Source organism: Amphibalanus amphitrite, unplaced genomic scaffold (genome assembly GCF_019059575.1).
Source record: "Amphibalanus amphitrite isolate SeventyFive unplaced genomic scaffold, NRLGWU_Aamphi_draft 000042F_arrow, whole genome shotgun sequence".
NCBI lineage: Eukaryota > Metazoa > Arthropoda > Thecostraca > Balanomorpha > Balanidae > Amphibalanus > Amphibalanus amphitrite.
The window spans coordinates 1,078,790-1,106,561 of record NW_024881538.1 but is presented as its reverse complement, the minus strand read 5'-3'; the positions used below and the strand labels follow the sequence as shown (position 1 = coordinate 1,106,561).

Here is a 27,772-nt window from a genome sequence, read left to right as displayed (position 1 = left end):
TTCTCGTCGCGGAGTGTATTGGGCATATAGTTTAGTCGGTTCACGAGGTCTCCATGGCCGTCTCCTCTGTGTATTTGCCCTTGTCCTTGCCGAGGGCTGCGGCGCGGCCGGCGGCCCGCCGCTCCAGGATCTTCTTGCGGTCCTTGTTCATCTTCAGCTTCACGACCACCACCTTGGAGGGGTCGATGCCGACGTAGACGGTGGCGCCGTTGGCCTTGTCGCGCTGGATGCGCTCGATGTGGATGACCCACTTCTTACGGTACACCTGGATCACCTTGCCGACCTGCTGCCCCTTGTAATGACCGCGAACAACCTGAAACACAAACGGAGAAATATTGTAACAGCTCAACAGAACGATGGGATATAACGGGTATTCTAGCCGAAAAAGGACTGGTATATTCATTTAGGCGTTAAGAAACAAGTCAGCGTTGATTAACAAATGACTTTAAAATTTCGCAAAATGTTCGAAAATGAGCACCAAGTAGTTTACTTTACGCTATGCTATGAAGCAATACTTCAGGTTTCGACTTCACTTTTTCCTTTCAAAGCAGATCAAAGGGAGGTAACTCATAGGGAAATAAATCGTGCACACTAAGTGTGCACGATCAAGTCTTGATCGTTGAGAGTAAAATCGACGTTTTGTTAACATTTTCCTTTTTTGTGAGTAAGAAAGCGCTGCATAACGCTTAAAACATCAATAAACGAAACATTCCCAACGACACAGAGGAAAGATCATGGAGTTTTTTAAGCATACCTATATTTTAATAGCGTCAGGGTCTTGCTGAGTCCTTAAAGGTCAGCGTCAGGCTCTGAACCCTAAACTGGTTTACGTCGTAAGAACCCCAGATACCGATGTAGAGCCCACATAGAAAAGTGTGAAACTTTCAGATGTTAACCCTCGCCTGTATAGGGCGGGGGGCGAACGAACCCCCCATGTAAAAAAAAATTGTCGCTTTGGGTGGGAAACGATATCAAACTGAAATTTTCCATTTTTCCAAACTACAATTTTCCACTCTCACAATAAATTATCAAGAGCAATTCTCCACTCCCTACTTATCAAATAAAGAGTATCTGCGCATATGCTCTTCAACATATTTAAACATACATTACAAGGAACATCCTACCACATTTGTGAGGAAATATACGAGGGGGTACCCAAAAGAAACGGGAATTGTTTCATATCTGTTTATTCACTGATCCCTACACATCGTCACTCATGTCATTCTTAAAGTACTCTCCCTGCGAGACAATGCACCTATGCAGACGCGTTTTCCAGCTCTCAAAGCAGCTCTGGAACTCTTGCAAGGTGATGCCTTGAAGAGCCATCGTCGTTTTTCCTTTTACCTTATCAAAGTCGTCGAAATGGACTCCCTTGAGGTCTTTTTCATTCTGGGGACCAGGAAAAGGTCACAGGGTGCCAAATCCGGTGAATAGGGAGGGTGGATCCGTGGGGTCATGCATTTTTGTCCAAAATTGTCTGACACTCAAGGCGGTGTGCGCTGGCACACTGTCGCGATGAAATCACCACTCCCCGCTTCGCCACCTGTCGGGGAGTTTTCGTCTCACCGTGTTTCACACACGCCGCAGAACGTCCAAGTAAAACGTCTGATTGGCAGTTTGACCAGGGAGGAACAATTTCCTTTTGCACACTTCCCTTTGCATCGAAAAAACAAATCAGCATTGTCTTGACATTTGGCTTCACTTGGCAAGCTTTTTTGGGGCGCTTTTGGGATAACATTTGACCACTTTTGAAGTGCGAAAATCATTCATAAACCCGCGTCTTGCTCACAGCAGCATATTTGTATGCTGCTTGAAGCATTGGAACCGTTTCAGTCGCGGACTTCCCCAGCCGGAAACAAAATTTCACAGATGCGCGTTGTTGCTCAGTTCCGCTATGCATAAAAAAACGACGGATCGGGCGGGAGTGCTTCAATAAATACGTGCGCCACACGGCCGCGCCTCTTTATTTCGTCACGTCACGGTGCAGACTAAGTCCCAGGGGCCAGGCTTGTTTGCCCCTAGCAGGGCAATGCCGAGCTACAACTGGCTTGGCCTACAGAGAACGATTCCCGTTACTTTTGGGTACCCCCTCGTATGCTATCAAAAATCAATCCGTTTTTACTCCGTTCTTTCCATTCGAAGCTGTTTTAGCTTTACCTAACCGGTAGTTTTCCACTCTCATCTCTCTGTCTATTGAATTATTTTCCCCTCTGACACCCAAGCTAAAATATAAACTTGGGACGCTGCCGGGCCCCTCCTCCTCTCGGTTTTTAGCGAAAAACTCGCGTAAAAAGCGGTCGATCGCGACGAAACTTTCATTACCCTCGCGTTTATCAATTTTACACGTACCCTAAAATTGCATGACCCTGACCCAAATGACCTTTGATCTGTCACCTACTTTTCGAGATCATGTTTGGCCGGAATCGCGTTCGGCGAATGTCGGCTCGCACGAGCCGCGCGTTTGCAGTCTTTTCGTGGTTTCAAGCGCTCAAACATGTGATATGATGTTGGTCGCATGCATTAGGGTGGGTGTCAAGGTCACCTGACGGTCAGGTCACGTCACTGACAATTGAAAACCTCGGTCCACTCTTTCGAATTTTACATGTTTCTAGGCTAGTTTTTGGAGCTGAATTCTAATTTAGCACCATTTGAACATTAACGAAGTAGTTTTGGTGCCTATGCAACATGTAACGAGGCTGTCAGAGGCGGTTACCACCTACTACGAATACCCGGCAAGACCCCTACTGCCTACTGGTTGATCTGACCTGACCGGACATGGCCTAAATGCATGAAGGCAACATCTGTGATCAAAACTAACAGGATATTCGTGATCGGCATCCGAAGAAACCCATGGCAACCACACTCTATGACGTTCCAACATGTCCCGGTTTTCCAGACTTTTGGGTCATTGACCTGACCTCAAAGGTCACCATTTGACATATGACCTTAAAACCGGGTACTGTTGGCTTCGTCTCGTGACGACCTACACGATGTTTTTTTTCCGCGAGGCTCTAGCCCAATTTTTCGTATTTTACAAGTTTCTAGGCTAGTTTTTTTAGATGAATTTTAATTTAGCAACAATTTGAACATTAACGAAGTAGTTTTGGTGCCTATGTAACATGTTACGAGGCTTTCAGAGGCGGTTGACACCTACTACGAACACCCAGAAAGACCCCTATCGGTTGACACTTGACCTGACCGGGCCTGGCCTAAATGCATGAAGGAAACATCTGTGATCAAAACTAGCCTGATAATAGTGGTCGGCACCCAAAGCAACCCATGTCAGCCACACTTTATGACGTTCAAACAGGTCCCGGGTTTCCCGACTTTTGGGTCATTGACCTGACCTCAGAGGTCACCATTTGACAGATGACCTTAAAACCGGGTACTGATGGCTTCGTCTCGTGACAATATAAACGATGTTTTTTCCGCGAGGCTCTAGCTCAATTAGGAGCCAAACGCGAGGCGAGTCGTAGCCCTCTCCCCCCCCCCCCCTTGTGCCGTCGAAGGACGCAACATGGCCTGCGCCGGCGAGGGTCAAGGTGGGGCTTCATATATGTATCTGAGGATGACAAAGTAGGCTTCAAAGGCTCTAATAATTTTCCTTACATTTGAATTAAATTACCGTAAAACGGGGTGTTAAGGGACAGTTTTGAGGTTTTTTGTTATATAACTCAAGAAGGGTTGGAGATAGAAGCATCAAATTATCAGCATTTTATGTGGAATTTGGTGCTTTACATGCCTGCTACATTAAAGTTTTTAAGATTTATACCTGCATATTATTTTTTATTATTTTTCATCACTGTCCCTTAGCACCCCAATGTGGGGTGTTAAGGGACACATATATCATTCCAAGAAATGGTCATCAAATGCCCACAATTGGGGTGTGGAAGGGCACACAATTTATTTATTGAAATATTTTGCATATTCTGTCACAAAACAAGTCAGGTTCATTCACCACTAATGACCTTTTTAGCCAGTTACGTGTAATGCAGTTTACGCTTGTGGAAAATGTGCTAATTATAAGGTAAACAGAACCAGAAAGTAATCTTCTGTCTTCAATAAAAACCCATGTTGAAGCTAGTCACTTGTCATTACGTTGCCCTCTTTGTTTTAGCCTTTTTATGATGACATCACATTTACCTACATCAGTCTCCATTGACTCATCATTGTAAAAGAGAGTGTTGAGATGTTTTGTTACATAACTCAAGATGTGTTAGAGATAAAAGCATGAACTTGCCAGCATTTTATGTGGAATTTGGTGTTTTCATGCCTACTGAAAGAAAACTTAATCAAATTATATTTAGATATTATTTTTATTTTTTCTTCCCTGTCCCTTAGCACCCCACATCCACCTCAAAATACGCATGTATCCGGAAAAGAGGAAGAGGATGATGAATGAATGGGTGGATTTGCACAAGTTTTTCAGGAAACATGTGCAATACATGTGACAATACACCTATGCATTCATTTTCCCTGGGCCCTGTTTCACCGGTGATAGCAGCAAGCTGCTATCACGTTTCGCGAGCTGACGTCATGTCGTGACGCCATACTGTTGTCGTAATGGGTAGTTCCGGCGCACGATTGCCGCGACCTTGGCGGCGGCATTAAGTGACGTATGAGCCTAAAAGTAAGAGTTTACGCAGTCATGATAGTATATATATTTTTGATATATATTTTTTTCAATATGATGTATTTAAAAGAAGTTGGGTTTAGGAAAAATTTTGACATTAACTTCGAACATTTAGCTGATGACGTAAAACAATATTGCGGCAATCGTGCGCCAGAATTGCCCCTTACGTCAGCAGTATGACGTCATCACATTACGTCAGCTCGCGCAATTTGATAGTAGCTTGCTGCTATCACCGGTGAAACAGGGCCCTGTACACCCACTAGTTTATGTGGTACACACAGAGTTTTGGAGATGTTTCAATTTTGTGAAAATGTAGCATGATTTTCAAATCCATTTTTGAACCAAATCACTTGCATGAAAAACCATACCATTTTGTCCTATGGTCAAGAGCAAAACAGTGTCAACTACCACACTGAAGTTTTTATTGAACCTTCTCAAATTAGAAAGTTAATATGACTCAAAGTTTTTCCCATGCAACTGTCCCTTAACACCCCACTGTCCCTTAACACCCCATTTTACGGTAATAGACAAACGTCTTTTGTTTACATTTGTAAATGTGCGGCTATTTCCCGATTCCCAGACGGGCATTTGTCGGTACCGCCAAAATTTGGTCTCTTTTGATCGATGCTACGCCCCCCCCCCTCCCCAGCTGTGCTATTCACCAGTCACCAACGGAGATGTTCGAGAGCGAAGCCTTGAAATCTTGGAAGGTTGGGGATGGCAGAAGGTGGCAATGGTGTGAAAATGTGGCGGAATATGCTGGAAATCTGTTAGTCAGCCCTTTGCAAATAATAGCGTATCTTTCTGGAACTTCCGACGTTAGGCCTTATCGAGAGCGAGAGCGAGAGCGAGAGCGAGAGAGAGAGAGAGAGAGATGGGCAGTGAGAGGAAGGATGATAGAGGAAGGAAAAGATATGGATATGGCTCATCAGAGACACAATGAGGATGTGAAGGAGACTGATAGGCACCCACAGAGAGGAAAGGTGAGAGATCAAGGAATTTGAGAAAGATAAACATACAGGGGAGCAATGGGCATAAGGAGCAATTCCTTTGATCTTGACAAAACACCCCAAAATAAAATATCTAGGCCATTATCATCAGAGAAAAATCAGAAATTGAACATCTAATTCACTAACATCAATTTACCCCAGTTTGAAATGTTAGCACCAAAGCCTGTTTCGCCCAAACGCTGGTGGCAGCCAAGACTGCCTAGGAACCCACTGTACATGCTCAGTATGACAAGTAACAACTGGGAAATAGCTGCAGCCACTGTGGACCTCATGACTGACTGGAGGTTGGTGGTGGTTTCTGGTGATTTCTTTATAGCTTGTTGGTACTTTGAATTGTATCAGTTTCTGATTTGTAGTCTGAGAACTTTTGATATTTTGACTCCATAATGTGCATGTGCTTGAATGGCAAAAAGGTTTGCTTAAATAAGATTTATCTTTCCTAGCAATTTCCAATAAATTTTCTGCACATAATGGCTTGTGCCAAGTTTCAGCACATGAGAGTCCATGAAACAGCTGATATTTTGCATGATTTTTTTCCATCTGGCACTTCACAGTTTAGTCTAAATCATTTGAGCGCTGTCACAAATGTCAACCCAGCCGGCTCAGATGGGTGGCCTGAGATGAACATTAAGCACCCATTAATAACGTGGTTACTGGTTCATGATTTGAATGTAGTGAAGTAAGTTAGGTCAACTTGTCAAACTCATTACCTTATATGAAATTTACTTTTTATTGCAATCAAGGAGATGCACTATACACTTGGAGATTTCTAATCAAATCAAATCAAATCAAATCAAACCAAACCTGACCCAACCTTAACTACAACCTATAACCTACAATTGACCTAAAACGCCCTACCTCTCCTTGGTTGCAAAAAAGTGATCCCTATTCCCTCCTTTACTACAACCAAAATATCTTTGTTCATTATGTACAGAAATTTAGGCATGCCCAATTATGCTGGACACTGCATCATAATTTTCAACCTTGAGCTATCCACTCATCACACCAGACATGTTGATAGTAAAATGGTTCTTTTCCAGTCTGGCCTGCAAAGGCAGTTCATTGCTCATAAAACAGTGAAAAAAACTTTGGTTTCATGTGCATGATGGTAGCTAAGTTGCCAATGATAATAACATACCTGGACTTCGTCATCCTTCCGGACAGGCATAGACTTCACATTGTACTTTTGAACCAGCTCCTTGCTGAGGGGTGCTGACATCAACCTCCTCCTCAGATGTGAAGGGGCATTGAAATGCCTCTTCCTGTTCTTGTTCCGGTCGGATGTAACAAACTTGTTGAGCTTCATTTTGCTCTGAAATGAAAAACATTCACTCAGCCTTCGAACCGTCTCAGCTGCGCCAAAATAGCAACACCAACAGGCATGGCAGTGTCCTAAGCGGTACGCGCAACAGGAAGCAGTCAAAAGAAGAATGCCTCTATTTTACGCTCAGAGGTAGCAGACAGAATGGTCTGTTGAACGTTATCAATGCTGTGAAATGAGATTACCAAGTTAATATTCGGTAAATAATACAAACAACCTCACGCACCGGACGTTGTTCCAGAAAGACCGCGCCGCCGTATACAAAAATATTTTATTTGTTATTTCGGACATCATCCTAGCAAACCATTTTTATGTAATAAATTCTTGAAAATTTTAAGAATTTTGAAAATTTGAATTACTTTAATTGGTTTGAAGTCACTAATATGTGAAAGAAATATCTTTGAAGAAAGGGATGTGACATGTAAATTAAACAGATGTCCAAACATGTATTTTACTCGCATCTTGTTTCCTTGACATGGCGTGAATAAGGTTAAAACTTCAGGAAATACATAACTACAAGTAAAATGGCAATGTATTGCTAGTTTGATGTCGCCTGATTCTCTACTATGTCGTCCATCATGGGACGACGATTTGGTTGAAGTGGACGTTTTCACCTTGCTTTTGTGCTTTCGCGAATTATATTACCTGGCTATTCGCTTGTACTTTGCCTTATTATCCCGCGCCCGGCTGGGGGTCCTGGATTTCCACGCCCTGCTGGGGGGAGGGGTGTTTGAACACCCCCTCCCCCTCCCCCTTCTAACTCGGCTCCTGGGCCACGTAGCGATACGCGGAAGGCGGCGTTCGAAAGAGCGTCAAAAATAATGAGGAAATCACTTCGGTCAATTTTTTGGTCAGGTCAAAGGTCAGGTCACCAGAGGTCATTGAAGGCAAAATTTCGCCGATTTCCAGGTCGAATGTCGACAATTTCCAAGAAGCCAACGCATAACTCGGGAACCAATAGAGCTCTACAGCGCCGCGAAAAAGCGCATTCAGTGGTAGAGTGACACCTACTATGGATAGCCGCTAGGACGCCTAATGGTTGACCTGACCTGACCTGACCCGATCTGGCCTAAATGCATGAAGAAATCATCTGTAATCAAAACTCACATGATATTCGTGATCAGCACCCCGAAAAATCCGATAAAATCTTCATTTTACGCAGTTCTAGCAGGTCCCGATTTTCCCGACTTTTGGAACACTGACCTGACCTGGAAGGTCAACCAATGACCTAGGACCTTAAAATTGGGATCATAGGCTTCCTCTTGTCACGGGCAACACCCTAGTTTTTTTTTCCGCGAAGCTCTAGCTCGATCAGGGGCCGAACGGCAGGGGGTCCAACCGACCCCCCCCCCCCTCCTACACATTAGAAGCTGGAAAACGCCGTACACATGCGAGGGTTAATAATTGTCAATATTGACTACCGCAAGAAGTAAAAGCGGCCAACTTAGCCATTTTCGAAGAAATCGGGCTAAAAATGTTGACAATGGGTCATCGGTTCGGTATGTGTTCAATCACATGCTCCATTTTCCTTTTTTTCTTCAGCACAAATGTAAGTTTTGAAGACAGTCACAATAGCAAAGGCTTCGAAAGATGGATAGTGGGCAACATATCCTGAATTCGCCGTGCTGCATGGGAAGTAGTGTTGATGGGAAAAGTTTTTATTTTTTGTTCAGATTATTGTGGTGTGGATGCAGAATACATTGTCTGCACCCACTGGAGAAATATTGCGGGTGCAGCTGCACCCTTGCACCCATGGTTCCTACGCTTATAGCCGCCTCTTCTCGCAAAGCTCTTTTTCGGTCGAAATTGGCAGAACATGACGTCATTCTGACGTCATTTGTGGCCATCCTATCATTGCCTCTGGAAAAAAGATTGGGTCACAATATTAAAAATTGATTCCCGGAGGGGTCCTGAAAGTTTGGTGGCGATATCTGCAGCCGTTCAGGAGATATTGACGGAAAAGGACAGGGGGCCGTTTCGGCCCCTACGGGGCGCGGGTTAACGTAGTCACTCAGTAGAGCCCACCAGTAATAGGGTGAAGTGCGTGGACAACGGACAACCTTCACTTCCAGGCACTTCAATGTTGAACCCTTGGGCCGTGAGGTGATCCTTCTCGAACGGGTCACGGTGTTATGAAAAACCCACAATATGTCGTCTTGTCAGCAAGCGCGCTTATTACCTCACAAAAGTGCTAAAAAGATCACTGAATTCAGCCACGACATATTTGAAGCACAGATAAAACTCCAGCCATTGCTTCAGCCATTTAGAAATAAAGAAGAAAACTTGACCTTAGTTTATTCCAACATGGTGCCTAAGCAGCGATACCATGATATCACGAATGCTTCTTGCTTGGCCCCATCTGACACACAAGGTTACTGACACACAAGGTTACTCACGGTTTCGGCTTCCTGCCGAAAAGAGATACTTTATTACGACTTTAAGCAGGACTTGCGAGTCCAACTGACATGCTGCTTCTCCGATAACCTTCCCACCAAGCTATGCGCAGCTCTTACACAAATGGATCCCCACATAACATTGGCGCAATACAAGTTTATTCAGATGCCCCATCAGATCTACATAAGTATCCCGACACTACCCCGCCCCATCACTCGTGCAGCAGCCCGGAGTCTTTCAGCAGCTGTGGCAGCGGACGGAACCCCTTGACGCCGACTTTGGTACCGGCCACGACACAGGCGGTGCGCAGAGCACGGTTCACAGGGTCGCCGCGCCGCAGCCGCCAGATGCACGCGGCGATGAAGGTGTCTCCGGCACCCACGGTGTCCACTACGCTGGGAGGCCGGTGCGCCTGGCTGGTCACCACCGAACCGTCGGCCAGGCAGGCGGCCGCCCCCAGCTCACCCCACGGACAGATGAGCACCGACCTGTCCCGCGCACAGGGCGTCAGCGAACGACGGCCGCGGCGGGAGTAACACCAGACAGATGGCGATTCAATCGGACCAACCGAATGCAATACAACGTAATACAGATCTTCCGTAAGCAGAGCAGTTTATGGCAGCTGCGATAAGCTGATCGTTTACAACGGATTACGGAAAGCCTTGGATTTGACGTAGAAACAATAATCGTAATCGACGACTCAAAATCACATTGTGGATACGTTTAAAAAGTTTGAACGGTAAAATAGCATGCGCAAACGAGGCAGTTCGAGCTGGCATAAAGTGTTAATGTCGGATGTATCATCAAACCATTTTCCTTACCTGGGAAGCGTCCTAGCTTTGAGCCCTCGGACAGCGGACTCCATGTCGGTGAAACCTTTGGACATGGCCACATCCTTGGAGATGAAGACGACTTCTCCCAGGGAGAAGAGGGTGTCCAGCTCGGGTCTGTTGGCCTTCTCCAGCTCAACAGAGATCGTCAGCTTGAGCTCCGGATTCTTCTCCCGCTCAGCTCGCACATATTCGACCATTTTGTTCACATTTGCTATGTTACGACCCTTTGGAGAGAAATAAACAAGACGTACTTTAGGAGTTAAAAGAAATATGGAAAGACAACGTATAAAGTTAGCTGATGTTTTTCTGGACACGACTTGCTTAGCCAAGTGTTGGTTTGCTTCTTCGGGATTCAGTAGCACGTACTATGCAGAATAAGTTCAGTGGCAAAGTACGTTTTTTTTCGTGTTAACGTAATGCAAAAAGGCAGCAATTTAAGTCCAAGTAGTTATGTGACATATCACGCAGAATCAACTGAAATTATAAACCCGAGGCGGAAGGTAGAAATCCCGACTGCACATCAAACGAATTAAGATGTATAATAAACTCACAATTATAACGCCACTCCCACTTCCGTGATAAACGTTTCTTTTAGATGATCGATGGAGCATAAGCAAAATGATGTTGGAATTTTTGCCCAACATGTTCGGAGTGGGAGATCAAACACAGACAAGAGTCCTAGAGGGGACACGTGCATATCAGCAAATGAAATATTTACATATTACGTATAAGCTCATCTTAGTGTGTCATTTCAATATACGACGTTTCACAATGAATGGTCTGCTGCTGAGACGGTGACAGCGGGCGTTCCACTCACCTCGAAGTGGATCCAGTCGTACTCGCGCAGCGGCACGTGTCGCAGCGCGTCGGCCGGCAGCTCCGGCAGGTCGCCGTTGCTGTGCACGATGGTGCGCGTGCCGGAGGCGGCGCTGACAATGACGCACGAGGTGGGCGTGCGAGCCGGCAGCCGCGGACACCGGTCCACGTGCACCCCGTCCCGACGGAAATCCTCCTCGAAGAAACTGGGATAGGTAGTAGAAACGGCCAAGATTACTTTACATCTAGAGCCGGCAGCGAAAGGTTCAGCAGGGAGCTATTTGGACGTGCTTAGAAATGTCCATAGTCTTACTCTTACCAAATGAAGAATTCGTTAAGAGTAGGCATTTCAAACCAATTGTTCGAGAGATATGCCGAAGCCACACCAATTCTTATATCTTTAAACCGTTTAGCACGAAGAGCACAAACTTTCGCCCACCGAAAAAAAATCCTGAAATAGCACCGGGAAATGGATACCTCAAGTCCGTGCCAAGGGCGTGCATGATTTAACAGCACGTCTTTATGCCTCACCTGGTGAGATCGCCCTGAGGAATGGAGCCGAAGAACTCTGCGTTAGCGCCCAGAAGTGAGAGAACAGTGGCCGAGTTGGAAGCATTGCCGCCCCGGCACCATTGTTGGTCCAGGCACCTGGAACGTTCGTGAATCAGGGTGACAGTCGGACCAGGTCAGGTCAGGTCAGGTCAAAGTAACTTCAGTTCCGGCGTCAGCTTTAGCAGAATAATACGAAAATGGCGACACATTTTTTGACATACCTACATATTTTTCCATTCATCTCTGAATTTTAAAGCTTTATTTTGCCCCTGACGTCACTTGTTACTGACCTGTTTCCGAGGCCGCCGGGCACCTCCAGCGGCGATTTGCTGCCCACGTCCGTGTCCTCGTCCGGGAAGCGAACTACGTAGTTGATGATGTCGACACAGACCATGCCGACAGTCATGACGCGTCGCTCCGCCATGGTGCAGGACTATGACAGACCGGGGATATATGTACGGTATGGACACCGCTGAGGTCTATTGCGACCCGTTTTACCGATCCACAGTGAATCCTATACCGATCCATCGGAATTCAACTTTACTTTCGTTTTCCGCCTCGCCCGTTTCGCTGCGCTTATTGGTTCTCGAGTTATAGGCTGGGGCGTTTACCTCCCCCTTCCACCCCCCCCCCCCCAGTGATGGTATCTGGCGGAATACGTAGCAACTGGCAACTGCCGGATTATAGCGACTGTAAGGCTATGTGCCGTCATCAAAGGTCACCTGCGTTTTTTTCATAACATTTAAACAAAAGAGGTACTAACAGTCGCACGAATGATCTAATTGCATTCAGTTCGTCAAGGCGCATCGAATGATTAGCGTTATGCCGACTAGTGCTGCCAATTGGGACTCTGATCGTCGGAATTTCGATTTTCTCCAAAGTCCAATTCGGGATTCGGCCGAACAAAAGCAGCAGGCTTTGGACAACATTGGACAACCTCCTGCCACACCTTAGCATTTTCATAAAGTAATGGTGTACAGCATTGACTCATGGCGAATGGGAAAGCTGAGCCCTCGACATGATAAACACTTTTGGGCTGGTAATGGGCTGGTAATAGCTGGTAATAGCAAATCAAATAAGTGTTGAGTGTAAATTATTGCATAGTTTTCGCCTTTCGGACATCTTTGGACAAACAGCTGGGTTGGGTATTTTTAGACGGACGGTCGACGAGAATACCGGAAATTGGACGGACATTGGACATACCTTTTCTGAAACTGGCACCACTAATACTGACCTTGAGGTCACTTGACCTAGGTCAACTTTTAACACTGACCTTTCAAGGTCAACACATACATTTTTATGATCTTTGATAAGTAAATCTCAATGGTAATACTACTTTCCCTTAAAAAACAAGTGACGTCTAACAATAACGTCAAACGTCTATTTTGACCCATATATCACTTTTGACCTGACCTGAACATGACCTTAGTCTTGGCGCCTGTACTCCACGCCCCTTACCGCTTGTCACTAGCTTGCTTCGTTTTCGAGATCTTTGGGGGAGGCAGGACGCAGGTACCCCCCCCCCCTCCGCCCTCCGGTCCGTGCGAAGTTGGCCAAGGCGCAGGCGTTCCGTTTGAACTTCGAATGTTTAAGAAAATCAAAACGGTTGCATCGGTATCTTGATACAAGATTCAAACCCAGCTTGAAGCGGTAGTTCCTGACATAACCATGCCGCAGTGAGACGGACACAAATGAAGGTAGTGTGTTGTTGACATTTGAGAATGAAAAACGCAATCATATCATTATATATAATGAAATCAATCATAATGAAAACAAGTGCCGTTTACTGATGTCGTTAATCGCCTACCTACAAATAATTGGAATATGTAAGTACCTACATGTGTATAATGTATATGTACCTTATTGAAGATTATTCGTACTAAAAAAACAGTGGCGCGGGAACTTTTTCCAGACTGGGGGGGGGGGGGGCTGAACCATAATAGAAATCAACCTAGGGTACCCCCAAATCTAGTTTTCTCACCGGTTTTAGGCCACTTATTTTTCAGACCTTGGCCTTTTCAACAACAAAAAAAAAACACGAAAATATTTTCAAAAAGTGAGGTATTTCGTCTCGGCTGAGTGAAGAAACTACCGTTTTGGCAACCTGGAGTAAAGGTTTTAATCTGCCAAATGAGTTGCCGAGCCAGTGAAATAGGTGGATTTTTCACTTAAATACATGCTTTCTTCCTTTGTGACCCACAACCCCTAATTTGGGGAGGACAAGCTGCCTAACGGTTCCTGGCCTCATGAAACGTTGTGGGGCACCGCCCCCACGGCCGCAGAGTTGTGGGGGCAAGCTTCCCCCACTGCCCCCTCCCCCGGTTCCCACGCCTATGTATGAATCTATGAAATTATGTTGGTAGATTTCCGATTTCGATTCCTCCAGCTGAGGGGGGGGGGGCTCAAATACATTACGAGCCCTCCCAGCCGAAAAGCCGGGGGGGGGCTCAGCCCCCGCTAGCCCCCCCCCCCCCCCGGTTCCCGCGCCACTGAAAAAAACAACGAAATACCCAATAAAGTAGGGCGATTTCAAATGACTTCCAACTACTTGTAAACCAAAAACTTGGTGGCCGATTGACATTCGCTCTTATTCACCGGCTTAAAATTGACAAGCAAAACATTACTGTTCTAAGCGAAGGATATTATATATTAAACCGCGAGTAGGTAGAGAAAAATATTTTAAAGCCGAGCCGATAGGCGAGAGTGAGACGTTTAAAGGGACCATCCCACCTTAACATTAGTTTTGAGTTGAGATAGCCAAGTTTGCGGCCAGGCTCAGAAACCACCATTTATCCTGGTCGCAACCCCCGCAGCTTTATGGTGTTCAAGAAATTTCTTCCCTTTACTTGCAGGGTGGGACCAGCTTAGTCCCTATCTCTTAACCATTACGGGAGTCTGATGACGTCATCAGGCTTTCGAACGTCCGTTAAATGTTTGACTAAAACGTTTTGTAGCGCGTGGTGGTATATCCTGCTTTGCGCGCAACAAATGCCGCACTTTCAAATAAAGTCGCTAGGAACAGCGGAGATCCCAAAAAGTAAACAAAAGTAAAAGTCTAATATCTTGAAAACCGGTGAATATTTTTCGATGAAATTTGGTAGATATTCGTTTTTGCTCTTTCTGAACCGAGCGACATCACTTTCATGCCAATTCATTAACTTTTTTGAAGGTGGGAGGGTCCCTTTAAAAGATTTTTACCGCGCACCGTACCGTAGACAATAGCCGCGTTTACATAGGGCTAGTTGCCAGATAGTGGAATTCCGATAATTTGGTAAGGAAAGTTAGTTTAAATCTGCACAGAAGGGCAAAAAAATCTGGTGAGTTTGGAAATTAGAGAACCCTTTCGGGAAGTTTATGTTATAGGTATGTCCCCTTGCAATTTCGCAGGCTACTTTCGGGAACCGCAATTCACCAGACCAGTGTCCCGTCCTCTTCACTTCCCGGGGAATAAGTGACCGGCACATGGCCGTGAATGTCTCATGCCTAAAATTTAAAATCCGATCAGCTCCCGGCTCCCTCCCTTCAAAGGCAGGGGCCATGGAACCGATCACTTTTTGGGAACTCAGTAATGGTTTCCGGGATGTAACGACCGATCTAAAACAAAAACTCTCCCGCGTAAGTTAAATCCACGGATCGTAATACATCAAGGCGCACGGAACGTATTTACACAGTAGTCAGTACACACCCTCTTTTTAGCTCCGCATATGGGCAACGTAGCGACACACGGTAAGCGACGCTCGAACAGTGGCGGATCCAGGGGGGGGGGGGCAAAATGGGCATTTGCCCCCCCCCCCCCAAACGGCATAATTTTAACATTACGCCTATGGACGAGGCATGGAAAGAATCGATAAATTGTTATGGTTTGCCCCCCCCCCCAAAAAAAACTGAGCTGGATCCGCCTCTGCGCTCGAAACGGCGTAAAATAAAAATACCTAATGAGGAGAGTTATGTTGTCAGGTCAGAGGCCTGTTTCACGAAAAACTTGTTCTGAGGCCTGTTCTGCAAACAGGCCTCAGAGGTTAGGTCTCCGATGGTCATCAATGGTCAAATTTTCCCGCTTAGTGATATTATACGTGCAAGGGCGCACACAAGGGGGGGCACACGGGCCCGTGCCCCCCCCCATTCGAGTTGGGGGGCCCAACTCGAGGGAAGGGGCCCATTTGAGGCGGCCGAAGGCCGCCTCAAATGGGCCTCTAACTAATCCTTAGACCACCGAAGACCGTGTACAACGGGCCCTCAAATGGCCTTAAAGGGCCCTAAGATGGTCTCAAAAGGCCCTCAGATAGCCTCGAAGGGCCCTCAGTTAGCGTCATAGGGCCCTCATCTGGTGTCAAAGGGCCCTTAGATGGTGTCAAAGGTCCCTCAGATGGCCTTAAGGAGCCCTCAGATGACCTCAAAGGACTCTCAGATGGCCTTAAAGGGCCCTCAGATAGCCTCAAAGGGCCCTCAGCTAACGTCAAACGGACGTCAGAAGGCCTTAAAGGGTGTCAAAGGTCCCTGAGCTGGCGTCAGAGGGCCATACCCTTGCGTCAAATGGCTCTCTGAAGGCTCTAAAGGGTCCTTAGCTGGTGACAGAGGGCCCCCAGCTGGTGCCAGATGGCCCCCAGCTGGCGCCAAATGGCCATCAGAAGGCCTCAAACTGTCCTCAGTTGGCGTCAAGCGGCCCTCAAAAAGCCTCAAGGGGCCCTTAGAAGACCTCAAGGGGCCAGAAGGCCTTAAAGAGCGTCAAAGGGCCTTGAGCTAGCGTCAGAGGGCCCCCCAGCTAATGTCAGAGGGCCCTGAGCTAGCGTCAAACTTAAAGTGCCCTTAGCTGGTGTCAGAGGGCCCCAGTTGGTGTCAGAGGGTTATCCATCGGCGTCTAATGGCCATCAGAAGGCCCAAAAACGATCCTCAGCTGGCGTCCAACGGTCCTCAGCTGACGTCAAGAGACCCTCAAAAGGCCTCAAAGGCCCCTCGACTGCTCAAAGGGCCCTTAGAAGGCCTCAGTGGGAACTCAAGAGACGTTAAACGGCCCTCAAAAGGCTTGAAAGGGCCCTCTGCTGATGGCAAAGGGCTCGCACCTGAGTCAATAAGAGCCTTGTCAAAAAACGGACCTGAGAAACCTTGCCGGCCCTGGTTATCTGCGGGACTCCTACACTTCCCTGAGTGGCCCCCGTTTACTGAGGGGCCCTGGTTATTGATGGGGTCCCTGGTTACTTAAGGGGCGCCTGGTTACCAGAGGGGCCCATGGTCACCTGGTGGGCCCCTGATCAATTGAAAACCCCTGGTCATCTGAAACGCCCCTGATTACCTAAAGGGTCCCATCACTTGGATTCAGTGACATAGCAAGGGAGCGAGGGGGTACGTGCCCGTTCTCGGGTTTAGGGTTCCTTCGAAACCGAGGGGCCCTGCGGCGCCAGTTGGTAGCAGAGGGTTCGCGCTGGCCGCACTTCAACTCGGAAGGACACCACAGGGCTTGTGGGGGGACGTTATTGGCTCCTATGTAGCCACAATTATCTTCATAAAGGCCCAATGCCGGTTTCTGAGAGACCTCGCCGGCCGCTCAGGGCCCTAAGTAGTAACGGCCAACGAGGGATTGGCTGCTATGGCTCCACATCCGTCTGTGATAGACACACGGTCCACACCAGTGTTTCTAAAGGCACCCACAACGGCAACTGCGAGGCCCCTCGCCCCACCTTCAAGGGACCCCCACCAGCGCATCTTAACCCGGCAGGCGGTGGGCCTACCAGCCACCTTCCGCGCGGTGGGGGGGGGGCACTTTTTTGCCCCCCCCCCGTATCTCCGAAACTACTGGACGGATCCGGAAAATTCAAACGGCGTTCGATAGCCCTGTCAAATTTGCCGAGGGAAACCAAATTTCATTGACCTCGGGGTCACCGATGACGTCACAGGTCAGGTCAAAGATAAAATGTTTCACCGTTCACGGGGCTTCTAGGGAAAGCGCTATAACACAGAGTAAAAGGCATTTTGTCGAAAATCAGCCATAAGGCGTCAGTTGTCTAGTACATATGTTGCTATTAGAGGTCACTGGTCATACCAGGTCAGGTCACAGGTCAGGTCACCAAAGGTCACCAAGGGTCACCACATGAGCCCAACTTTACTAATGTTATGCGATGCATGTTTTATGGCCAGTTTTTCATTTCCAACTCAATGGTGTTGGTTTTAAGACCATCAGGTACGGTTTAGGTCACTTTCTGGTGGAGGTCAGGTCAAGGTCAGGTCAAAAAAGGTCAAATTTCAAAGTTGATATTTTTGCATAAAATGGGTATCGATTCGATGCAGCTCGTCACGGGGAGTCTAATGGTGGTCTTTGTTTTGCGCTACGAGTTCTAGAATTACTAAAAATTGAGTTTGAAAAATTGACGTCATCAATTTTGAACAGTTTTTTCGCTATAACTTGGCCAAAAAAAGAGGTATCGATCTCAAATTTGGTATGTAGGTAGAAGGCGGTAGGGGCTATCACATATATTCCGGTTTTTTCGAAATTCAAAAAACTTTTTGGATTTTTCGGCTATTATATTCAAAAAATCTATTTTTTGATTTTTGGGGGTCAAAATCCAAAAAATTCGAAAAAACCGAAATAGCAGTTTTGTAGCCCTTTTAATTCTACACCTATTATGTCTGAAACATTTTTCTATATCTCTAAAGCTGTAGGCCTGACAGCTCTTCCCGCGAAACCTTTTTTTGGGTCGAAAATGGCAAAAATGACGTCACTCTGACGTCATTAGCGGCCAACCTATCATAGCTTTTTGAAAAAATTTTGGTCACCATGTGCGCTAGCTACTCCCGAGAGGGTACCGAAAGTTTGGTGACGATCGGCGCAGCGGTTCTCGAGATATATCGAAAAAACTAAAGGGGGGGCAAAAAAATGCCCCCCCCCCACCGCCTGGAAGGTTAAGGGCCTACATCGGCGGCTCTGAGAGTCCCCACGCCGACGCCTCTGAGGGCCACGTACCAGTGACTCTGAGGGCCTCTTAGCAGCCTCCGAGTGTCCTTGCCAGCCTATGACGGGCCACTTTCCACTTGCAGGCCATTTTGCAGGGCCACACACATGCCAATGATTGCCCCACCAGTGTCTCTAAGCCCTAAGACCCCGCAACGGCGCCTGTGAGGACCCAACACCAGCGCATCTGACGGCCTTTCACTGGCACCTCTGAACGCGCCACACGCCGGTGACTCTGAGGAGCTCGCTCGCTTCGCTCGCTCGTAAAATACCATGTAAATTAGGCATTAGTGTACATTAGGCACACTCCTCGGGCATAAATGATACTTTTGCTTGCCAATTTTCCACATTTTCTCATGCAAAGACCGTTTTAAAGAGACCCGTCTGCCAGTGAGACTGGACCCACCGTGCCTCCCTCCTCCCATCGAAAGGTCCTGGGTACATCTTTGCCTGAGCTGACCCCGGGCGCCCGGGTGACTCGCGGGCCCGGGGTCAGGTGACCAGCAGGTGACCCCCTCTTGGGCGAAATTCTGGGTACGTGTACGACATGCATCGTACATAGTCCTGTTGATTTGATTCATTGGTTAAGCATTAAATATAAGTTATAAGCTGGATCTCTAGTCTGTGATCCCGCATCGTATCAGATATGATGACATTTCATGTCGATGTGCCTAAAAAATATGCGAATATACGTGAAAAAGGAGTGCTGCTCCCGCTCCTACACATCCGGGCCAAACAGTGACCGGCCCCTGCTTCTAGCCACCCGGGGCCGGTCGGCCGGCCGGCAGTCAGTCGCTGCCCGGGACTGATTTCTGAGGGACCTGCAAAAATGTTTACGTAATAAATTAGATGATTAGGTATAGCTTCAAACCAACGGAAATATAGCCCCGTGGGCCGTATTTTTTTTTGGGGGGGGCCCTTCGGCATGGGGGAGCCCAGTTCGAAGGTCGTGCCCCCCCCCCCCCATTCAAAAATCCTGTGTGCGCGCCTGTATACGTGGACTAGTTGGTTTTGGAAACGATTTTATAAAAAAAAAAAATTGTCTGCATGTCTGTCATCTGTTGTGAATTTTGGTCCAGAGGCCAGTTTTACTTACAGAAAAATAGCCGCCTGCCGGAATTTTTTGCCAGACCGCTTCACGTACGTACGTAAACGCGTTGGGCATGTAAGTGGATAGGGCTTTACCGTACCACTTTACGCTTCATATGTGAAGCGGTCTTTAGACAAAAAAAAAAAATCCGGCAGGCGGCTATTTTTCTGTTGGTAAAGCTGGCCTCAGGTGAGATTTTAATGGGACGAGTTCTATTTGGAAAAAGGGCAAATCACATTTTGGCCGCCCCTAGGCCAGACCAAGGCAGTATATACCGGCCAGACCAAGGCGGCCAGACTATCAGCCCGGCTGCCCCCCCCCCCCCCCCACCTTCTTGGATCCGCCCGCCAGTGATCCACCCGATATACCTAAATCGTACAGCCTACCTAGTACAGTCGTGTACAGTCTGTCTTAAAAGTACCGCGCAAAGTGACGGTGGATCCATCGAGCCTGACTGAGCAAGGGCCTGCTAAATTTGGGTCACTGAAGCAACTGACATCCTTATCCATTCCCTAGGTCAATTGGTCGGTGACTTTTAAATTAAAACAGGCCCTTTCTCGGTCAGGCTTGATGGATCCACCGCCACTTTGCGCGGTACTTTTAAGACATACTGTACAGGTTGATGGTCCCCTACTCTTTATCCACCGGGTTCCTATGGCTCAGCATTGGCAGCAGCCGCCTGGTACCGGTAGACTGTGCCGCATGACCCGAGAGTGAAGCGGCACAGTCTACCCACGCCGTTTGACATCGGCTCGGGTCGCCGGGTGGAGCGCTTTGTAGACCAGCTGTCGCGTCAGACCAGCGCGGGGGGGAGGGGCTCGTCTCGGTGGTTGGCGTGGGCTGGCGAGTGGTGTGGGGCGTGTTGGTGGACCATGGGGGCTGGGCGGGTGTGTGTGGTCACTTGCTGCATTGCACATTTTGCGTCGCTTTAACAATTGCATCCCTGTTTTTGCTAAGCACAATGCACGGAAGACACAGCGAATATAATATACTTGTGCATTGTGCAAAACCTGATTTGGCACGGTATCGAGGCAACCATAGGTCTCGTGCCACATACATATATGCATGATATTTAGGCAATACGCTTATGAAAATGGTAGATTGATCAGATTGATCCTGGATGTCAATTCGTATGCTAAATGTCGACATGTATTAAATGAACGAATGAATGAATCAATCAATCAATCGACACTCGACATGTAGATGTAAAACCGTATAAATGGCTCGCAACCACTAAAATCAAACCAGATCCTAACTCGGAAAAGTAGCCGGAGCCCCTATGAGGCTCGAACCGGGACTCCACGTTGAAAGTTTTGCCAATGATCCACCATCATGACCAAGCTAGAGCGACCGGCACCCGAAACCACAAAAACATTCATTGACTTTGCTGCCGACCTTCCGGCCCGCCGCCCGCCCGGCCAGACTTTGCCCCGGCCGTGGCCACCATCCGGTGTAGCTCAGCGTAGGAGTGCTAGACTGTCAAACCGACCGGTAGTGAGAGGCCCGGTTCGAGACGCTTCGCGTGATGGATGTTTATTTCTGTGTCCGAGGCTATGCGATTAGTCCACTTTTCAGAAAGATTATTTGGTGACAGGTCTGTTTTCTTTCTTTGCTGCAATTCATGAGGAGACCGTATGGACCCTTACCTGTCCTTTCGCACCCCACTTGGGAGATGGGTGTTTGAACCCCCCTGGGTTTTGTGATGTCTCTAAAGCGAATTTTTGGAGGGTGGATTACGATCGGTTCTATGCGACAAGTGACCACACACACCCAGCCCCAGGTCCGCTCACTCCCTCCCCACATCACCCCCGCCCCACACCACACTCCAGCCCGCCTCATCCACCGAGCCGAGCCAAATAGACAGGCCTGACCCTTACCCCCCCCCCCCCCTCCCCCAGCTGGTGTAACGCAGCGTCCGGTCAAATCGCTCTACCAGGCGACCCGAGCCGGTGTCATACAGTGTGGGTAGGCTGTGCCGCTTCACTCTCGGGTCATGCGGCACAGCCTACCGGTACCAGGCGGCTGCTGCCAATGCTGAGCCATAGGAACCCGGTGGATAGAGTGGCGGACCATCAACCTGTACACGACTGTACCTGATCAGGATCTATATTCAGTAACGATCACCACCGCACAATGGCGAGCACGATCCGTCACGAATGTCAACACTCGCACAAAGCTCAGCGCCGCACACAGCTGCCGCAAAAATGCTGCACGACCCCTCGGCTCAGAACGGCCGCCGGTGCCGTGGGCGGGGCACTACAACACCGCAGTCAGCGCGGCCGGTCGTAATGTGGACGGTGGACGGATCAGGCGCGGCCGGCCCGGGCGCAGAGCACGTGCCACTGGTCCGCTCTGCCTCTGCCGCCCCCCCCCCCCCCTCCCCAGTCCCCGCCCGCTGTCCCGACTCCACTTGACATAAAACACAAATAATCAGACCGACGGTCTCATGCGAGCAGTCCGGCTATGGATGCCGGGTGGATACAACTCGAACTGCAAGGATTCGGCCAGCTTTCTCCTCTCGAGAGGATGCGCAATACGTCAGCTTGTCATCAGATGCTCGGTCAAGGCTGCTTTAGACGGTGAGGGGTCCCCCCTCGAGTGGGCGAATCTGTCACAGCCACCCGCCAAATCAGCTGAGAAACCTTGAAAGGGCACCCGACGTTACGAACGTCATACACTCAAGGACATTAAAAGGTGAGACCCTGGGCTTTAATAATTTCAAAATGGACCAATCACAGCGTAGCTAACAACTCGGCCGCTATCATCGCCCAGCTGCGCCGCGCGCGCTGATTGGTCGGCCGGCGGCCCCAGTTTGAAAACCCGGGAATTTAAATCTAACGGCCGCCGGACGAGGAAGGAGTCGGACGGGCTGTATTTGCTTGTGGAAATCGGGTTGATATTGGAGTATTTCGTGTGATAAAAAGTGAAAAACGCCTGGAATACTTCAACAACATCTGAAGTAAGTGTTGAAACGTATTAAACGTGTTTGATTGTCTGGAAAACTTGTAAATCGCCGATTGATAAATCGCCCTTCTGCTGCGATTATAAAATGTCAAAAATACGTTACTGGCTGTAGCATCTGATAAATGAGTATGCATTATTTTGTTATTTTTAGGTAATTCTCTGTTTCGAAATGATCAGAATTTCTAATTCATTTGAAGCTTGCCCTTGTTCAAGCAGTGATTTTTGAACAAAGTACCAAGTATTGTTATGGTGTTATGTGGTTTTGTTGAGCATGCAAGTTCTATTTTGTGGGTTAATTGAAATATGCTTACTTGCTAGGAATAAATATTGTTGAGACAAAATGGAATATTGGAGGACATTAAGATCACAAATATAGCAGACAGATTTAGACCACAACCAATTCACCTCATCATTGTTTGAGATAGGCCTCGAGTTTCACCCTTTTGGAACATTAATTTTTTGATAATGATTTGCTTAACAATTTTACAATAATATCTAAACAGCTCAGTTTCATGGAGGACCGTTCTATGATCTATCAGGCATCTTGTGTTTTTCATTTTAACTGAAACTGCAAGAGCACAAATTTATTGTTATGCTGCATATTATTACCGTGAACCCAGCAGCAGCAATAAGTTACCCTAGCAAAAGCCTCATGCTTGTGCTTCAGTATTTTTCTGACATATACAAATTTATTTTGCAATTTAAATTTCATAGGTTTTGATAAGTTCATTGACAGTTGCTCTCATGAAATAGTTCAAGTTACTTCAATTGGCATATTTCATCACAATCCAATACTTAAAGCTGATCTGTTGAGTGCCCTTTCAAGTGTGAGCTTTTGTAATCAATTTTTGCTTTATGAAGTTGAAATTAAATTAACACACCTAAAATCAAGGGTCAAATCAATTGATTGCATTACAGAGTGTGGCTGTAAAACTGCCTTTATTTCGACAAAATACCTGGCCTCCTCAACTTTTTGATAGTGGGCATTTAATGTGTCACTTTAAGGTATCAGCCTAAAGCCCAAAAACCTTTAGCACTGGCAATAAACCACAGTGGCACCTCAAACATGAAGCCATATTATTTTGTGATTGGGTGGTCAAAGTAAGTGACAATTTGGCCTTAGGAAACAAAAAGCATGTAATTTGAAACATTGATGTGAGTTCCATAAAGTGATAAAAAGACTTACCTGCTTCTAGACCAATTAAGTTATGACGTTTTGGTTTCTCACAAGTGGAGAAATCATGTTTGGCGAGGATTGCACCATTTCCACATAGCTTGAAACTGTAAAATTTAAAATGAACAATAATTATTTCAGCCACCGACAATTCAAAACAAATCCACACGCTCACCAGCACCCACACTCCTCGCTTGACTCCTCGCATACTAACCAACTCAACTGCCTTCCGCTGCTCCGCTTGGAAGATGTAAATGTGTCGATAGATTGAATTACTTATCACCAAATTTCGGTTGAACAAACTTTTTTGAAAGATCACCAGATAATCCGTTGTCACATCCCAGTTTATTTTTGTCGCTGATTGCTGTCTGGTCAGTAACATGTGGAGATGAATCTTCAACCTTCGAATGCAGACTATTGCCATTTTTTAAATCGGATTTTCCATGTGTAAAAAATGTGTCATGTTATCGTAAGTTTGTCGGTTTATGGACTGCACTGAATGGCGAAGGCCCGCGGCGTTGACCGTATCTTCGTTTGCGTGCCATTGTCGGGTTCAGAATTCTGACGGGGCTCTTTGTCAAGCCTTTTGTCATAAAATACCCACCCTCCCATTATATTCACGCAAGCATATACGATTATGCTTCGTTACGTGTATGTAGTCACTTTTCCTGCTCATACATGCGCATTTGCTGCAAGCTATGACACCAAATAACTGCACCGATGCCGCGCCCAGGGACCCCGCTCATGATCCCCCTGTGTCGCCAGGCGGTGCCGCTATGGATCCGCTGCCGATGTGGTCGACCGCGGACTCGGAGATGGGCTCGCCGGCTGCCGCCGAGCACGACCACACCGAGCTGGACAGCATCTCGCCGTCACTGATCGTCTCCAGCCTGTCGGAGATCCACGCCAACTACCTGCTGGACGACCTCAACCTGCCCGACGACTACCCGCTGGATGAGTGCGGCGGCGCGCGCACCGGCACCCTGGCGCTCGACTTTGTGCCGCCGACGCCAGCCATGGAGCGGCAGCACTCGCACGGACAGTACCCGTGCACCTTCTCGGCCGAGGAGTGTCCGCTGAACCCGTTCAGCGAGGACCCTGTGTTCGGTGACGACCCGCTGCTGATGACGCCGGAGACGGCGGTGACGCTGCGCTCGGCGGCGGCGGCGGCGCGGCCGCGCGCCTCCTCCCCGGACACCCCTAGCCGGCCGGTGGGTCGCCGTCCGCTGCGCTGTGTCACCAAGCCGGCCGCCGGCGGAGACAGCTACCGCGAGCCGCCGCCCTACCCGGGCCTGACGCAGCAGGAGCGCACCGACCACACGGCCTTTTACAGCGTGTCGCCGGCGCGGCGCGGGCTCGGCCTGGCCGACCGCTCCGTGCCGCGCCTCAAGGTGGTGCGCCGCGTCACGTCGCCGGCCGTGACGCGTCACACGGGCGTCACGTACGCGGCGCCGTCACCGCCCCCTGCCCCGACGTCGGCGCCGGCGGCACCGCGCCGACAGGGCCGCCAGCAGTCGCAGCAGTCGACCACGGGTCAGACCGACAGCAAGCACACCAAGCCCAGCCTGTCGTACGTGAACCTCATCACGCTGGCGCTGCTCAACAGCGAGACGGGCAGTCTGCGCTGTAACGAGATCTACGACTTCTTGCAGTAAGTAGAGCTGAGCGGCTCTATGTGGACCGATTTGACTGTTATGGGCAAATGTGAGGTAGACACTGGTACGTGATTTGGGGAATGGCTGGTGTTCCTCGCGTTTCATAAGTTTGTGTTGGGTTGGAGTGAGCACCGGGCTGCTTCACGATCTGTCGTACTGACTCGCCCCGTTGCTCTGCAGGAGGATGTTCCCGTATTTTCGGGAAGTGAGCTCTAAGACCTGGAAGAATGATACGAGGCACGCTCTAAGCTCCAACCAGTCTTCCAGCAACTTCTGCAAGGCGCCGGAATGCAAGGATACTTCAGGTGAGCTGATGCCGATGTCGTTTGGCTCTTGTGGTCGGTGATGTATTCTATCCCCGGTGTTGGTTGCTCTACCCTGCTGCCACCTACCTTAGCAGTGCGCCTGTGATCATCTGCACGGTAACGTCATCTGTCGGCACTCGCATTTTGAGGGGCCGTGTGTGCTGCTGTGGAGGGAAGGCCGCCTATTGCGGCCTTATCGCTCATTACCAGGCGGTGCTAAATTTTAAGTTAAATTCGCCAGTCCAACTCCTTATTGTATTTCTTATGTATCACACCGTCAAAGCTTCTGTTCTGTTGAAGAAGTAGAAAGTTCGTCACGGACTGCCGGAGTTAGTGTGGCTTGGTGACTGAAGTATTCCAATGTTGATTCCAGGCACTGCTGCGAATAGGGGAGCTTTATGGATGGCCAAGCCGGAAAAGGTGCAATTTCTACATGAGCATCTGTCTAAGACATACTGCAAGTTTGCAGACAATATCAAAGAGTCCATGGAGAATCCAGGTAAGCTGAGCGGCGGTGAACTCTCCCTGCCAGTTACCTCATCCGAATAATTCCGCAGGTGATGTCACGAATTCATTTTACGATTAAGAAGTGTTATTTGAATAAAAGAATCAAACGATTAAGCTAAGCTAAAAGATGTCAATTCATTGATAAAGATAGTGTTTTCTTCGAGAGTCGTATTGTAATAACGTACCTACTAATCATATTACGTTACTAGGATTGTTTTGCCAAATGAGGCGTGTCCCTCCGCACCAGAACCCCGCCCCCTCCCGTTAGTCCGTCGTCTGGTGCTGTTCGTACTCCGTGTGCCCCTGTACTGACGGCTCGTCCCTCCCATTTCCCTCCAGAGCTGTACGGGGAGCTGCTGCGCGGCATGGCGTTCTACTCTGGCCTGGAGCCGGGCTCGCCGTGCGACCAGTCCCCCACGGTGGGCAGCACCACCGACTCACCGGACGAGGCCTGAGCGGCCACCCAGCTGCCGTGCAATCGACCCATGGCGCGGCCGACGCGCCGCCGCACACCGCTAGTCCTGTTACGGTATTATCGTTTATTGCCGCAGCCGTCCCTAGTCGCGCGCCGTCTGTGCCGCGCGCGCGTGCGCCACTCTGAAGCAGGGTATTGAGTGCGGCGCCGGTGGCGGGCCGGCCGGCCGGCCAGCCCGCCGGCCCGGGCGCGCAGCTTCGCCGCTCGCTGTTCTCGCGTGTCTTCATGCACATCGTAGCCTTCTTAGCGTACAAAACCTGGCTGTGAAGGTTTTCGTATATTTTTTCCGAAGGCTTTTTTAAACGTATACAATCGCGTCCTTTTACATAATGATAAGGATAATACTCTTGCACTGTATATAATCATGAATTCATTCATCGACCATTTGGGTTTGGAGCTGTGCCTTTCTCTTTTAACTTTTGATACTGTTTGTTTCTCACTATCAAAGCCCATTTTGGCTGCTACTGAGAGCACTTTGGTACGAGTTTTCAGGCGCCCCTTTGTTGGATGTGTATGCAGATGCGCAGCGTAATGTTTTGTACTTGTAGGGAGCGGTTGTAATGTTGTAATGTCACTGTGTAACATGTGCCTGTGTCAATCATTTGTGTAGAGTAGACACAAAACGAATGAATAAATAGTGAAGCATCCTATTGTCTTTTAATTGGAGTACGATTGTGGCACCATGCTGGACTGGATGCTCCACCGATAAATGACTAGTGCACTTTCTATTTTCTCCGCTGGCACCATAAGTTACACGAGCTTATGGCCGTTGAAGAATCTGCATCAGAGTATGGAGATTGGTGCAGTGTGACTGTGCACTTGTGATTTCTAACCGACGGCTCGGAAATATTAATGACGTGTGAAGCCTCGTGCGGAGTGAGGGCGGATACGAGGGGGAGGCGGCGTCGTGGATCCGATGGAGGGTAATACCGTCACGGTAGAGTCGTGAGGCTGGTGAGACGCTGCTCCCCGGGCTGGCAGTAGTCGGCGGATGTCAGTGGTGCTGTGATCAGTGAGTAGTGACTACCATGGCAGCGGCTGCGGCCGGGCCGCGACCCTGTACCTCCTGGCTGAGCCTGGTGGAGGGGATGGCTGCTCCG

The 27,772-nt window shown here is 48.4% G+C and overlaps 3 protein-coding genes across 9 annotated transcripts; 1 reads left to right on the top strand and 2 right to left on the bottom strand.

The window, feature by feature from the left end:
* LOC122376598 (60S ribosomal protein L26-like) lies at positions 1-23,929 on the bottom strand. 7 transcript variants are annotated; one of them, XM_043356527.1, is made up of 3 exons: positions 23,906-23,929; positions 6,782-6,955; positions 1-313 (listed from the first exon to the last, which is right to left on the bottom strand). In XM_043356527.1, exons 2-3 carry the CDS (start codon positions 6,947-6,949, stop codon positions 41-43), a joined length of 441 nt encoding a protein of 146 aa, XP_043212462.1. In that variant the 5' UTR covers positions 6,950-6,955; positions 23,906-23,929; the 3' UTR covers positions 1-40. The 7 variants fall into 7 exon arrangements, with proteins under 7 accessions (XP_043212462.1, XP_043212435.1, XP_043212445.1 ...); XM_043356500.1 differs by lacking the exon at positions 23,906-23,929 and adding an exon at positions 7,191-7,408; XM_043356510.1 differs by lacking the exon at positions 23,906-23,929 and adding an exon at positions 7,187-7,208.
* LOC122376589 (ketohexokinase-like) lies at positions 9,245-23,969 on the bottom strand. Its single transcript, XM_043356482.1, has 6 exons — positions 23,743-23,969; positions 11,850-11,992; positions 11,539-11,655; positions 11,009-11,213; positions 10,180-10,415; positions 9,245-9,846 (listed from the first exon to the last, which is right to left on the bottom strand). Exons 2-6 carry the CDS (start codon positions 11,981-11,983, stop codon positions 9,570-9,572), a joined length of 969 nt encoding a protein of 322 aa, XP_043212417.1. The 5' UTR covers positions 11,984-11,992; positions 23,743-23,969; the 3' UTR covers positions 9,245-9,569.
* Positions 22,332-27,320, top strand: LOC122376580 (forkhead box protein F2-like). The gene is made up of 5 exons (XM_043356470.1): positions 22,332-22,551; positions 24,496-25,381; positions 25,566-25,690; positions 26,064-26,189; positions 26,537-27,320. Exons 2-5 carry the CDS (start codon positions 24,507-24,509, stop codon positions 26,650-26,652), a joined length of 1,242 nt encoding a protein of 413 aa, XP_043212405.1. The 5' UTR covers positions 22,332-22,551; positions 24,496-24,506; the 3' UTR covers positions 26,653-27,320.
* Positions 27,321-27,772: the final 452 nt, after the last annotated feature.